The 14,933-nt window shown below is 39.2% G+C and overlaps 1 protein-coding gene across 1 annotated transcript in view; it reads left to right on the plus strand.

Annotated features, from left to right (window-relative positions):
- The window catches only part of Snoo (Sno oncogene), a 52,399-nt gene extending 40,115 nt beyond the window's left edge, over nucleotides 1-12,284 (plus strand). Inside the window, exon 2 of the mRNA XM_089637761.1 lies at nucleotides 9,328-12,284. Within this exon, the coding sequence (XP_089493887.1) occupies nucleotides 9,328-10,284 (957 nt within the window). The 3' untranslated portion in view covers nucleotides 10,285-12,284. The remainder of the gene's footprint in view (nucleotides 1-9,327) is intronic.
- The last annotated feature ends 2,649 nt before the right edge of the window (nucleotides 12,285-14,933 follow it).

Here is a 14,933-nt window from a genome sequence, read left to right on the forward strand (position 1 = left end):
TTAGAAGGTCACTCAAAGCAAGATGAGATAGCTTTTCTGAAAGACTTTCTAAATAGTTTGCCAAAAATACCTTCGCACTACTGTAGAGCTACCTCTTCTAGAGAATATTTAGAGCCTATCATCGAAAACAAGAAACATCTTTTCAAAATTTATTGTGATAAGTGTAATTCAGTAAATAAAGAACCCGTCAGCCGATGGTCCTTTGACAAAATTTTTAAGGAAAAGAATTTAAGCTTATTCCAGCCAAAAAAAGATCAATGTGACACATGCTGTGCGTTCAAAGCAGGTAATATAAGTGAAGATATCTATCGCAATCACGTCATTAGAAAAGAAGCAGCTAGAGAGGAGAAAAATAAAGACAAGGACCGAGCATTAGCAGGAGAAGCACACGTATTTACGCACGATCTCCAATCAGTAAAATTATGTCCGATGTTGCAGGCTAGTGCTTTGTATTACAAAACAAAACTCTGTGTTCACAATTTCACAATGTTTAATCTAGCTACAAAAGATGTCCATTGTTACTGGTTTGACGAGCACAACGCAGGATTAGTGGCTTCTGTTTTTACATCATGTGTCATAGATTGCCTGAGAAAATCACTTTCTGAAAAACCTATGCCAATTATCCTATTTTCTGATGGATGTACATCCCAAAACAGAAACGTTGTTTTAGCTAATGCTCTTTTAGATTTAGCCATGGAATATAACGTCGTAATAACGCAAAAATTCCTTGAAAATGGTCATACCCAAATGGAGTGTGACTCTAGCCACATTGCAATTGAATGTAGGCTTAAAAATAAGGAGATATACTTACCCTCCCAGTATGCCTCGATTTCTAAGGAAGCCCGACGAAAACAACCTTTTATCGTTCAATTTTTATCTTATGACTTTTTTTATGACTACTCAAACAAAAATGATTTCTTGTATGAGTCAATCCGGCCTGGCCGAGTCGCAAACGATCCTACAGTCACAGATTTGAGGGTTTTGGAGTATAACCCTAATGGCCTTATTAACTACAAGTTGAGCTTTCAGGATGACTATAAGAATTTGCCCAGAAGAGCCAAAAATAAAAGGATAAGACCAGGCCCAAGGTCAAAGCTTTATAATAATCATCAAAAAATAAATGAATCTAAATGGAAACATCTTCAAGAACTCAAGTCAGTTATTCCTCCCGACTGTCACCATTTTTACGATGCTTTACTTCATTAAGATTTAATAATTACTAATTTCTATTGTATTTTTGTTATTTTTGATTATGTTTGTAAGGTAGAACTGATTTCACATTTTTAATACTGACGTTCCTTTTTGGTGTGATTTTATACCAAATAAGTATCAAGGTTGAAAAACTGTGTAATAGAGTTAATTTGTTAATTATTTATAACGAAAAGTTAAGAAGATCTGTTAAGATAGTTGTAGAAGTACTTTTTATGTTTTGTATTTTTTTATGAGGTATAAGTCTACCCGTTATTTTAATTTTATTTGAAATAAATATTTCAAGACAGTTACAGAGTATTTATAATAACTCCGCGTAAGTCCCCCAATTTTATATATTATAATGTGGTAACACCGCGTATGTCAAATAAATAATCCAAATAATGATTTTTTATAACAAACGTTACAAAAATCTTATATAAACCTTTCTTTTATAAATTTTCATTAAAAAATATATGTACTATGATCGCGATATATAAAAAGGCACGGTTTTTTTGCTTTCCTGAAAAGTTGTTATTTTTGACTTCCGCGGTGTTAGAACTTAAGCGACGATATGTTTATTTGTGTATATTTTAATAATAATAAAATAATAATAAAATAATGGTTTACTTTAATTTTCACTTCCTTCAATAAAAATCAATTTTGACGTTTCACGTCTATCAGGCGTCCCGTTACGGCTATTTTTTAGTCGGAGACATGGAATTAAAAATAATAAAGAATCATTCGCACACCATTGTAAAAATTACATATTGTTTACCATTTTTTGAAGAGTTACTAAATAATACAATTAAAAACACTCTCCACGAAAAGTGTCCCGTTTTGAAGGAAAAAAAATAAATGGTCACATTGTGTATGGTGTATTCATGTAAAGTGTTGTTGGTACTTTCTGTCCTTGGATCCCCCTACCGAGACTGAGTACTGCCTACCGAGCTATCGATCGCTCTTGTCACCGAGTGTGCTTTGCTTTTGGATTTATATTACTGGACCTATGTTGTCAGAATCAAATGGTGAAATTTGCTTTCTTGAGAGTGAAAGACCACCATTCTGAATAAACGTTGCTTGATATGTATTCAGCCGCGTTGGTGATCAGATCTGAATAGCTAGGTACTTTCCCACCTTCCTCTCCTCCCCACTACCTTCAGCCTCATAAGATACCCCAATTGGGGATGCCAGTCTCACTGGTGGTAGCATTTGGGGCTTATGCGGGGTACCTACTCACATTTTGTTTTGTTTCAATTTTGGTGTCGCCGCCCGGAAACCATTTATTGGATAAATAACACCTCTGCCATTGGTCCCCTCAAGTGATTCGCTACGTTTCCTGATCTAGCAGGGGTGCACGGGTTCATGGGGTGAGGTGTGTTCAGGAGGCACCTGCCCGCCAGCTGCGTGGCGTGCCAGATCGGAAGAGGCTGGTTTGAGGAGACCCTTTGACCTCTCCAATTGGTCAGCGCCCATCCATCAGCGCCCTTGAGGTGATTTCTCACGAAAACGGCGCTATATAAATTAGCCAAATATTATTATTTATTATTATCGCTTTGCGTCACTGATCCCTAGATTCCAAAACCCAACCCTCATACATTTTGTCAGAACTTCCTCTCGAAAAAATACGAACCAGCATTATGGCGCTTTGTCTTATTTTTAACATACATGTTTTGTAGGCAGGTAAATAGGACATTTCAAAGTTCCTTAAATTATGGTCACAAGCATCATTATACGAGTATATATTGCAAAGTCATGCAGGTGTCATTTTCCTGATAAATACAATGACGAAATGCCACAATATTAGAATTTTTACGAACACGTGTTCCGCCGTCCTCATAATACATTCGTGTTTTACTGATAATTTGTTAGGAAATCTGTAATTCATTATTTCGTTCGTTAAAGGCCCGCAGTCCCGTTTTTAACAGGAATACGAATAATTTGGCCCGAGTTTTTAAAAAATTAGCAATATTTTATATTCCCCGTGCACAATAATTAACATTATAGAAATGAATAATCATCGGTTAGATTCTTTGTCTATGAACAATGCAAGTACCTAAATGCTTTGATAGAGTGCGCTACCTGCTATTGAGGTGATGGCGATGGCGCAAGATAGCGTCTTGCATTGCCATTGCACGCGCGGTGCATCACAGTTTGCACTTTGCGATGCAATTCATATTCAGGAGCACGCGCCGCCCATGGCAGTCAAATGATCGGATAAAGAATATTGAACGATTTGCTTATCCATTCGCTGGAAGAATGCATTTGGCTGGTGATTGTGCATTGTGCGCGGGTCCTGACTACAAACAACTATACGCTGACAGTGGTAGTGATACTGTATTATAGTTCCGCTGCCTACCAAGCACTTGCAGAGTGGATTAGGGTCTGCAGCGAGCTGTGAACTGCGAGCCGCTTGGCACAACGCAACAAGTCGCCTTGGTGACCATTGCATTCACACGGCCAGGAAGTGGATTCTGCACGCTTTTGCATCGACAGCCGCACTTCACCGTCAGGTACCTGCTACTTGTTTGTCTGGCAGAGCGGACTGTTCACTGTGCATACTATACTACAGAGGAGTGTGGAGGTAGGTGTGTCTCAGCCGCGGCCGTGAGAAGGGGACGGGGGGGGGGCGCTTATTTAAGGCCCAGACGGAGGCACCAAGCGGCACGGCCAAACGTCCGCTCAATACAAACGACCGCACAAAAAGAGACAGAACGTCTAGTCCGTGGTGTGACCGGCCTATTACGCAGATTCATATCTTACTATCAGGTGCGCCGCCTACAGCTGTTGCGCTAGACGTGTTTGGTTGGGCTCATTTTTTATTCAGACGATGATGCACGGCAGGACATAGGCCATGGGGGGAGGGAGGTGGGGAAGGGGAGAAGGGGCCTGCACGGAGCTGATATAAACATCAATAATAATAATAAAAGCCCAGCTACACTACTCGCGAAGTTGATCGAAGTTGACCTAATACGATAGTGTGGGCACGAACTTCGCTTCGCTTCGGGCATCTTCGCTTCGCTTGGCCCGACTTCCGATTGTTGTCGGTAAATGCGCCCGAGTCAAAGGACTCGAAGTTCGAACACGAAGTGTCTGCCCACACTACTCGGTTCACTTCAGTTCGCTTCGAGACGTCGTGTTTGGTGGTTGTGCGTGCGCAGAGTCATAGTGACTATACGTAATAAAATATGGCTTCTACACTGTGGTCACAGGACCTAATTTTTTTGTTCCTAGAAACACTCCAATCCGAGGCGGTTATTTGGGACCCAATTGAAAGGGACCATAAAGATAACTAACTAACTAACTAACCTTGAATAAACTTGACGGCCGGCATAGTCCAGTGGTAACGCATTGGACTGCCATTCCGAAGGTCGCGGGTTCGAACCCGGCGTGCGCAAATAAATTTTATTTGATTGATTTGTGTTATTTCACAATTAATTAATTAAAATAATATATAGTATATTTGCGGCACGTTCCAGAGTGGAAGATACTACCAGTATCGCCCTGGTGTAAGACCACCATTCAGAATTGAAACGTTGCTCCAAATGGCTTTAGCCGTGTTTAGTGACTAGATCTGAATAGCCAGGTACTTCCCCACCTTCCTCTTTCCCTTCCCCACTTACCTTCAGCCTCACAACATCCCCCAATTGGGGATGCCATAGTCTCACTGGCTCCAGACGGGAGCAGTTGGGACTCTTGTGAGGTATTCACTATAAAAAAAATAAAAAATAAATAACCATCACGCCGTTTCCCCGCAGGGGTAGGCAGAGAGGACGGACCGCCAAACAACTCGGTCTTGGCACACACTCCTTGCCTCATTCACATTCATACATCGTCTCATACATACTCTTCTATTATTCTGACTCTTGACATGGCCCGACTCGAGTATCTGATTCACTTGATCGTGCCATGTCTTCCTCGGGTGTCCCCGACTTCTGCTACCATTCACATTTGCATCATATATCCTCCTTACACTCCTATCTTCGCTCATTCGCTCTACATGCCCAAACCATCTAAGCGTCCCTTTCTTAATCTTACTCATTACGCTTACATCAGCCTTGCACTCTTTGCGGATCTCCACATTCCTCACACGATCAAACATGGTTTTACCACACATACGCCCTTGAGGTGATTTTTCACAAAAACGGCGCTTTACAAATTATCCAATTATTATTATTATTATTATACGCCTCAGGGATCTCATTTCATTTCAACAGCATTTAATCTACTTTCATCCTTTATATGCCACTTGAACGTCCATTTTGCCTAGTGCACGGACTCCGAGAGACTGAGCTACTCGCGAAGTTGCACGAGTGTGTGGGCACGCACTTCGGACTTCGGCTAACTTCGTCGAGGACTTCGTCGAAGCGCCGAAGCGAGTAGTGTAGCGGCCGCTTAATAGTGATGATATCCATGCGTGCCATGGTGAGGTCAGATAAGATATTCCGTATATGGCACAGAACACAGAACTCGCACCGCGATGCAGCGGAGAGCGGACGGTGCATTTATTTAGCATTTCCCGAATGGCACAATTAATTGGCTTGACTCTAGTTTGCGAGCCGAGGCCAGTCTAAGTCTAGGGAAGTAAAATAGTTTAGTTCTTATCGATTTCACTTCTACAACTGTAGAAATCTGTCAATTAAAAGCAGACGCGCTTGTGCCAAATTGGTAACTTTAAGGAAAATAATCAATGTAATTAGCTTGACAATAATATTTGGATGATTTCTATAGTGCCGTTTTTGTGCAAAATCACCTCATCGTTATTGATCATATCATAAACACAACACTATCATAACTTATGATTTGTGATAGTTTTGTCTCTCCTTTAAAACGTTGCATTTTATTACGTCCTCCAAGATTGGTAGACATACAATCAGGTTTCGAAAATATCATGATATTTATACACATAAATATCAAAATTTCCTATATACACGGTGTCCGAAAACTTCCTATATACACGGTGTCAGAAAACTAGTAACAACAACTAGGAAAAGCTACTCTCGTAGAGGACCTAATTTTTTTCTTTTTCCTTTTTGCATTTTAAAAGACAAAAAGCTGATTTTAAAACCTAGTTTTCGCAGTCGTTTTACTCGAAAACGAAAGTTAAATCAATGTTATACAACAAAATCGACTCCTAATGTAATGCAGATTCACTGGTTGATACCGTACAGATCCATCCGTATTTTACAAAAGTAATTTTTATTTCTCTAAAGGGAAAAATGTAGTTATGAAAAAAAAAACACAACATTGATCTTATTTTGTCCGTCTATTGGTCTGTTGCTGTTCACATTGACAGACAAAAAGCTCCCCGCATCATTTTGTTCGTTTATTGGTCTGTTGCTGTTCACATTGGCAGTCAAAAAGCTCCCCGCATCATTTTGTCCGTTTATTGGTTTGTTGCTGTTCACATTGGCAGTCAAAAAGCTCCCCGCATCATTTTGTCCGTTTATTGGTCTGTTGCTGTTCACATTGACAGTCAAAAAGCTCCCGCATCATTTGGTCCGTTTATTGGTCTGTTGCTGTTCACATTGACAGTCAAAAAGCTCCCGCATCATTTGGTCCGTTTATTGGTCTGTTGCTGTTCACATTGACAGTCAAAAAGCTCCCGCATCATTTGGTCCGTTTATTGGTCTGTTGCTGTTCACATTGACAGTCAAAAAGCTCCCGCATCATTTTGTCTGTTTATTGGTCTGTTGCTGTTCACATTGACAGTCAAAAAGCTCCCGCATCATTTTGTCCGTTTATTGGTCTGTTGCTGTTCACATTGACAGTCAAAAAGCTCCCGCATCATTTTGTCCGTTTATTGGTCTGTTGCTGTTCACATTGACAGTCAAAAAGCTCCCGCATCATTTTGTCCGTTTATTGGTCTGTTGCTGTTCACATTGACAGCCTAAAAGCTCCCCGCATCATTTTTTTGCTAGAAAAATACGCCGGGAGCTTTTTAACTCCCGATGGATATCGAGAAATGAAGCTTTTTGTGGCTCACATATCTGGATCATCTCTCAACCATTAGCTTCCCTCTCGGCGAAGAAGTTATGATATTCCAGAGTGGCGGGCGAGTGGGCTGGTTGGGTTGGGTTGGTTTGGGTTGGGAGTTGGGCTGATGCTGCTGATGGTCGGTGTCGGTATGAAAGAAAGGAAGTTATTTCTGTCCCAGCGGCGGCGACAGCCACAGAATATTTTCGCTAAGGCGTGTTGTGTGTTTGTGACGCCGTTTCGCGCAAACAACGTCTCAACACATTACCTTGGACAGGGTACAATACCGCTTATAACGAACTCGTTCTCTTTTTCACATACGTTTGACGTCTCAGATAAAAAAACTATTTTTATAGTGCTCTGTTTAGCTAAAATAAATCATAATAATAAAACATACTAATAACATAAGCACAAACCGGTATTACAATGGAAGATGCTCCTAGGAACTAGTGTCATTGATCCCTTCGGCACCGGTGCATCGTCGGAAAAAACCACAAACGCGCGCCCAACATATGTACATGGTTGAAATTTGTCACATGAGAACGGGTCGCTTCTACCACTCGTTCTTGGGTTCAACAGCTCGGCTGTGGGACGATTTTCCGGCCTCTGTTTCCTCCCTCCTAAAAGTATGGGTCTCTTCAAGACCCATGTTCAATCCTTCCTCTCCTCAAAAAGACCCTCCACACAGCATCCCCAAAGATGACACAGGTCCTGAGGGAAATTATTTTCCTCGTGGCCTCCTGTGTGGAGTTAATGTAAAAATTCTATATACATATATATATTTTTTGTATATATAAAAATGTAATGGTTCAAATTCTTGAATCTCCGAAAGTTCCGATTGCTTTGAAATTTCGACACAACGTTGTATGCGAATACGCGTGTGTTTTTATACATATACCTATATTATTTATATGTCGCCTGTGACAGGTAAAAAAACATGCTTTTTTAAAACAGCGCAATCTGGTTGACAAACATGTTTTTTTTTAAACAGCGCTATCTGTTAGACGTAAAAGCATCACGCGCTATTGTTTCTCTATCTGCACAGACAGACTGCAGACTGCCACAGCAACGCGTGGCGGGGTACAGCTAGTATTGCAATAAATTAAAATAGCTCGTCTGCAAACTGAATTCTCTGGTGTTAGGAGACTTATTATAGGCATATTATGTAGGTACTTATTATCGACAATTATTACTGCTGAAACGTATGTATATATCTATACGTATTGCATAATTGTATTACACAAACTTATATATGTATTTTTTTCGAAGGAAGTGAATACTTTGGGGTGTGACATTACATCATATTAAATGAAAAATCACACTTTGTAATACAACACTTTTATTGAATATGATAGTCGACCAGGTTTCGCTTATCTCAAGCTTCGTCAGGGCAAATAATAAAAGTTATGCATTTACAAAATGTGTTTTGTCTTGTTTATACATATATGTATACTTAAAGAATAGTGTTTGCAGGTGGTTTTTTTAAATTTTTTTATATAAATCTACAGCTTTATTCCGGGATTGATTAAATTTTGTACACTTGAACTTCAAAACAAGAGGAAGGCATCCTTTAAAATATGTAATTTTGCATACATGACTTTCAAAATAAGAGGAAGGCATCCTTTAAAATATGTAATTTTGCATACATGACTTTCAAAATAAGAGGAAGGCATCCTTTAAAATATGTAATTTTGCATACATGACTTTCAAAATAAGAGGAAAATTACTGTCTACATCTGATTTATAAAATATATGCGTAAAGCCCGAGCAACACCGGGTACATGTCAGCTAGTAATAAATAATACTAGCTTCTTCTAATTTAATAATACGAAATTCTCTAAATGATAGTGAAAACCCTATCATACTCCGTTGCATAGTTTAGAAGAACTAAGAGCACAAACAGACAGAGTGTGAATTATGCCATCTGAATTTATTTGAATCCTGTGTTTTTAAAGGATTTCTGCTGATTATGTTCTACGCTAAACATTTTCGATTTGACATTGCATATTTTGCAATGTAATGGAAATATTTTTTATTAATTATCTGACATATTTTAGTTTAAATATTCTCAATTATTCCAATTAGCAGGTTGACATAATTATTATTTTAGACAAAAAAAAATTTTGCAATAATAGTAATATATTTTTTTTTACTTATTTCTAGGTTTTGGAACCAGCCTGCAAAGCAGAGCCATTTGAAGTGCCATTGAAAAAACCCAAGATGGAGGAAATATACAGTGCCTACATGTGCGCCATGGACCCTTACATCCAAATCCAGGCGGCGGCCTTGTACGACCAGTACAGGACCTTCTCCGCCTACCGGTCCTGCCACAAGCGGACCTTCCTGTCGCACGAGCCTCCCCTACTGCAGCACCCCGAGAAGGTGGTGCGCTCCAAGGACATGTCCCGCTTCGAGCTAACCTTCCAGCCCAACGTGGCGCTCAAGCCGCAGCATCCCCCCACTCCTCCCAGCTCCGACGAGATCACCTCTTCCACCTCCCCGCCCCCCGCACCTCCCGCCCCTGCACCCCCTGCAACGCCGCCTTCCCCCCAGGCGCCTCCACCCGACTGTGAACTGTCCACCGACACGGACGAGGAGGACGCCAAGGAGCACGCCACCATCCCATCCGCCTACCGGGGCGAGGGCCAGCCTCACATTAGAAAAGCAGTCAGTGTAAAGGACATGAAGCCGCTGGCCTGCCTCAAGGTCAAGGACTTGGTAGCCATCAAGACTGAAACCAACAAGGACCAAGATAGCATTCAGGAGGAACGATTATTGGAAGAGCTCGTCCGGAAGGAAGACATCATCGTCAAACAAGCCCAAGAACTCTTAGAAAAAAATGCCTTTATCGCCAGACTTTTAAAAGACAAAGATGAATTAATAGCGAAACATGCGGAAGCGCTCAAAGAAAAGGATCTAATCATCGCCAAACAATCCAACGCTCTCCGGGAAAGGGAAGAGGTAAGAGTAGGACAAAGTGAATCTTTAAACCACAAAGACCTTACAGACAATGAAGAATTAGTGGAAGTGATAGTGGAGAGTGAAGTGCTGGGGGCTGGGGCGGGGGCGGGAGCAGGAGAGAGAGAGAGCCCCGTGGGAGTGCAGTCGGGGGAGGAGTGACCTTGGGTGATAGTGCGAGTGGAACACCCGCCAAGACCCAGCGATCATCCATGTTATCCCTCAATGAAGAGGCCATAAAATAAACAACCCACCTTCTTACTGTATGCTGAAGAAAGACTTGCGTGTAAAGGACGTACTATTAGTTGTAACTATAAATTATTGAATAACAAAGAAGAGATTAAGAGAGCATTTGTGGATTCCTGTGATGGGTGGATAGCCACGCAATATAATTGTTAGTGAGTGTTCCACGAGCCGTCTTCAAATGTGTTCTTTGCCAATCCGACACGTTTGTTGGTTTATTTGTTTGTTGCTCACAGATGATAGTACTTATGTTTAAAACATAGTTATCCCATGTACTATTATAACGAGTATAGTCACGCTATATATGAAACAATGTACAAAGTCTCGTAATAGTTATTCTTATGCTTTAAGGTTATTCATATTATTTACTCGGTGAACTTGTTAAGAGAAGTATATATGTATGGAAATTATATGATGTTACTTGTTGATTTTTTTCTCAGATTATTTGTTAAAAATTATATTACTCGTTTATTGCGTCTGTCAAAAATATTTTAATCGATTTGAAAGTACAAAACTTTAAGGTGCTGTATCAATTCTCAACAGCATTGGGTAAATTTAATGTAATACATACATTTAATGGTAGAATAAACAATAGGTTTTCTAAAAGTACATAATAAGGGAGTGTCTGCAGACCCATTAGTGAGTATAATGACGTGTCTGCCAGTGGCGGTGAGTCCCTTCGCATCTCGGCAGATGCAGACCACGCCAAGGGTCTGCTATAGGCTGTCGGCTGCAGATCCCTTCTTGCCTTGTTGTGTGTTAATTGAGGGTCGGGTGGAATACCTGAGTAGACTACGAAAGGTCCCTTGCCTTGTTGTGTAAATTTGATAGTCGGGTGGAATACCTGTGTAGGCTACGAAAGGTTCCTTGCCTTGTTGCGTGTAATTTGAGGGTCGGTTGAAATACCTATTTAGACTACGAAAGGTCCGTTGCCTTCTTGCATGTAAAATTGAGGGCCAGATGGAATACCTATGTAGGCTACGGAAGGTTCCTTGCCTTGTGGTGTGTAAATTTAAGGGTTGGATGGAATACTTGCGTAGACTACAAAGGTATCTTCTTGCTTTGTGTGAGGGAAAGCTAAAGTACTCACGCATGATTTTGCACAAATCTGATATAAAAATGTAGATAGACCGTCCTAATTTTGTTTCCTTCATCTGTTCGAAATTAACAACTTACTTATAACAACTGTCCAATTATTATTATTTTTTAACAAAGGTTATTATTCCCATTTATATAGAGATGCAGGCATCCTTAGATAATTCTGATAGTTTTCAAAATTGGTTTCGGCGCATCTCTGTTTCCAGACTTAACTCTCACCACAATAATGATTGATTCATAGCTCAATCACCGGTGGTTTGGAAGTAGTGCTATCCCTATAAGTGCGTGAGTACAGAGCTTGAAGTGTACTAGTGAGGGTCGGTTGGTTGAGAGCTGATGGAGTAGGAGCTAGGGGGAGGTGGTGAACTAATATTAAGAGAGAGGTGTATTGGGGAAGAGGGCAGACGCAGTAACACTCCTCCCTCTCTAGGCTGTTAAAGTACTCATGTGATCTCAAGGTGTGAGCGTGTTTACCTGTAATTACTGCATTCAAAATGTTATATTGTTAATAAATCTATTGTCAATACTTTAGTACTTAGGTTTAATGCAAAAACCGATTTAAGATATTTATGCAATACAAAACATAACATTTGGAAATGTTTCTTATTTAAAAACCAGATTTGCATTAAATCCTTCCCCCCCATATTTTACTGTATAACATATGCCCGCATTACATTAAATCCTACCCCCCACATTTTACTGTCCGCATTACATTAAATCCTACCCCCCACATGTTACTGTCCGCATTACATTAAATCCTGCCCCCCACATGTTACTGTCCGCATTACATTAAATCCTACCCCTCCACATGTTACTGTCTGCATTACATTAAATCCTACCCCTCCACATGTTACTGTCCGCATTACATTAAATCCAACCCTCCACATGTTACTGTCCGCATTACATTAAATCCTACCACTCCACATGTTACTGTCCGCATTACATTAAATCCTACCCCTCCACATGTTACTGTCCGCATTACATTAAATCCTAGCCCCCACAAGTTACTGTCCGCATATGCCCGCATTATGCCTTTTTACATTATTTTACTACAACAAAACGTTAACATTGTATAGATACACCACTCATATTCTTAGTCTAAAGACTACTAGTTTGAACACAAACCTTCCGTCATAAATATTACGAATTTAGTACTACTTAGAAGTACTGAAAAGAAATCTTAAAAAAACTTGCACTTTAAATTGTAGCGACAATGAGGGGTTAATTAGTGTTGGCATATGCATTCTCAAGTTCATTAGAAAATTATTCATTCTCTAAATAAACTACATAATCATAATTTATGTTTAGTATTTCATATCATGCAATCTTAAACATAAATTATAATTATATCCGCACCAATCACTCAAGCGATAGCTACCAAATTTGAGTAGCTGTGGATAGGTGATTTTCATTCATTTTGAACTAATATCTTTAATCGCTAGCTTGATCCAGTTTCTATGGAATACCAAAAGATGTCGCTAATGTTCCTCTCATGGAATATACCCAGTTTTGTACCGTGTGGATGCCATTTTAAGGCGAAGGACTAAGTAGTAATGCAAAATCATGTGTTTTTGGTTTGAATATTTGATCACTTAGAAATATTTAGGATGCTTTAATCAAATACTAACACATAGGACGGGTTGTTTCGGAGAATTTGAACAATTCATCAAATTTCAACGGCTAGACAGAACTGAAATAAAAACAGAACTTGAAAAAGAACTGGAAAATGAACGTTGAAATTTGATGAATTGTTCAAATTCTCCGAAACAACCCGTCCATAGTCTTTGAAATAATTGAGAATTTTAAATCCCAGAAAAAATAAAGTACATGCCTATAAAAACTGCTTTAAAGTTCAAAATTCCCTACTTACGAACCAATTTTCGGATATGGCAAATTAAGTTCTTAGAAAAAGATCATAAAACATTTAAATATTTGTTCCTTAGCAAAATAAAATAAATACTCACTTTTTGGCAATGTTTTTTTTCATGCATAAATCAAAAAAAGATGGCTGGTGTTAAGCGGGAATTTAAACCTTCTCACCATCTACATAAGGAGTGTTATTGTTAGCGGCCCGATTCTAAATGTTCCACGACTTGGTGTATTGCCTTAAATTCTTTTCTTGAAAATTGAACATCATCCGTTTGTTAGAAATTCAATTTTTTTATGTCTATGACTATAGACATTTCCATAGATATAGACAACATACAGAAATAGTAATAATCAATACTGTCCCAAATACATAATTTTTTATAAAAACCTAAAAATATGAAAATGGTGGATTAATCGTAGCGTTGGGTCGTGACTCTTTTTATTAAGAGTGGGAGTCACGGTACCAGCTCAACATTTTCGTACGGCTCAGAGTTGACTCGATTGAAGGATGGCTCAATTGAACGGAAGCCATAAGCTCAGAGCGTACAAGCAATGAGAATGCTGCGCTCGCCCTATATGGCTCCCAGTGAAAGTGTATGAATGTTAGTACGACTCTCGGTACCTGACAAGATGATAGGTAGTTAGTAGATGTAGGTGCATATGTCCAAGTCCAGATGTCGGACTGTCAGACACCTTTCAAGTCTTTGAGTATGTAATAACAATTAATACTGGGATAATTTTAATTTTTCTAAAATATCTCTTGATAAAATAGAGTAATCGTAAAACTGTGGTACGGTTTACCGGGAGTCGAACGAATTACAATTGTGCAGCTCATTTATGAACGACTCATCGCTAACTCATTAGCTTCAAACCACAGTTAGCAGTTTATATGTTTCCGTATTAGTATTCAAAGGCAAACTTGGAGGTATATTTGAAGTGGCTGAATCCAAAATTGAATGTCCAGAAATGTCTATGCTACGCTATACATTTAAAAAAAACCTCTTATCGCTCAAGTGGATAATAAGGCGTTGCAACAAAATTAGTTGGCTCCTGAAATATAGTAGTGCATACAAAGTATTGGGTTGTTTCAGAGAATTTGAACAAACAATTCTCAAATTTCATAGATAATTTCGAAGTTCGATTATTATTTCAGTTCTGTCAAGCAACTAGCCTGTAATGATATAATAACAGAACTTGAATAGGACTTTCACAGAACCCAAAAATGAACATTGAAATATTATGAATTGTTCAAATTCTGTGAAACACCATCCTTAGTTTCCTTTTAATCTATCTATATAAATAAAAAATTTTGTTTGTTCAAAATCTTAAATCTCCAAAAGTTCTTCACCGATTGCTTTGAAATTTTGACACAACTTTGCATTTGAATAAGCGTTTAAGATAATATATATAATGTCACCTGTGGCAGGAAAAACATGCTTTTTTAAAAACAGTGTCATCTGTTGGACGTAAAAGCAACACACGCTATTTTTTATCTATCTGCACAGACAGACCGAGCCACAGCAACGCGTGGCAGGGTTTACAGCTAGTACATAATAAGATTCATCATAAAGTTGCCAATTTTCAATTTCTTCTTTTTTCAT

Source organism: Hesperophylax consimilis, chromosome 1, assembly GCF_061612785.1.
Source record: "Hesperophylax consimilis isolate HC1 chromosome 1, BYU_Hcon_1.0, whole genome shotgun sequence".
Lineage (NCBI taxonomy): Eukaryota > Metazoa > Arthropoda > Insecta > Trichoptera > Limnephilidae > Hesperophylax > Hesperophylax consimilis.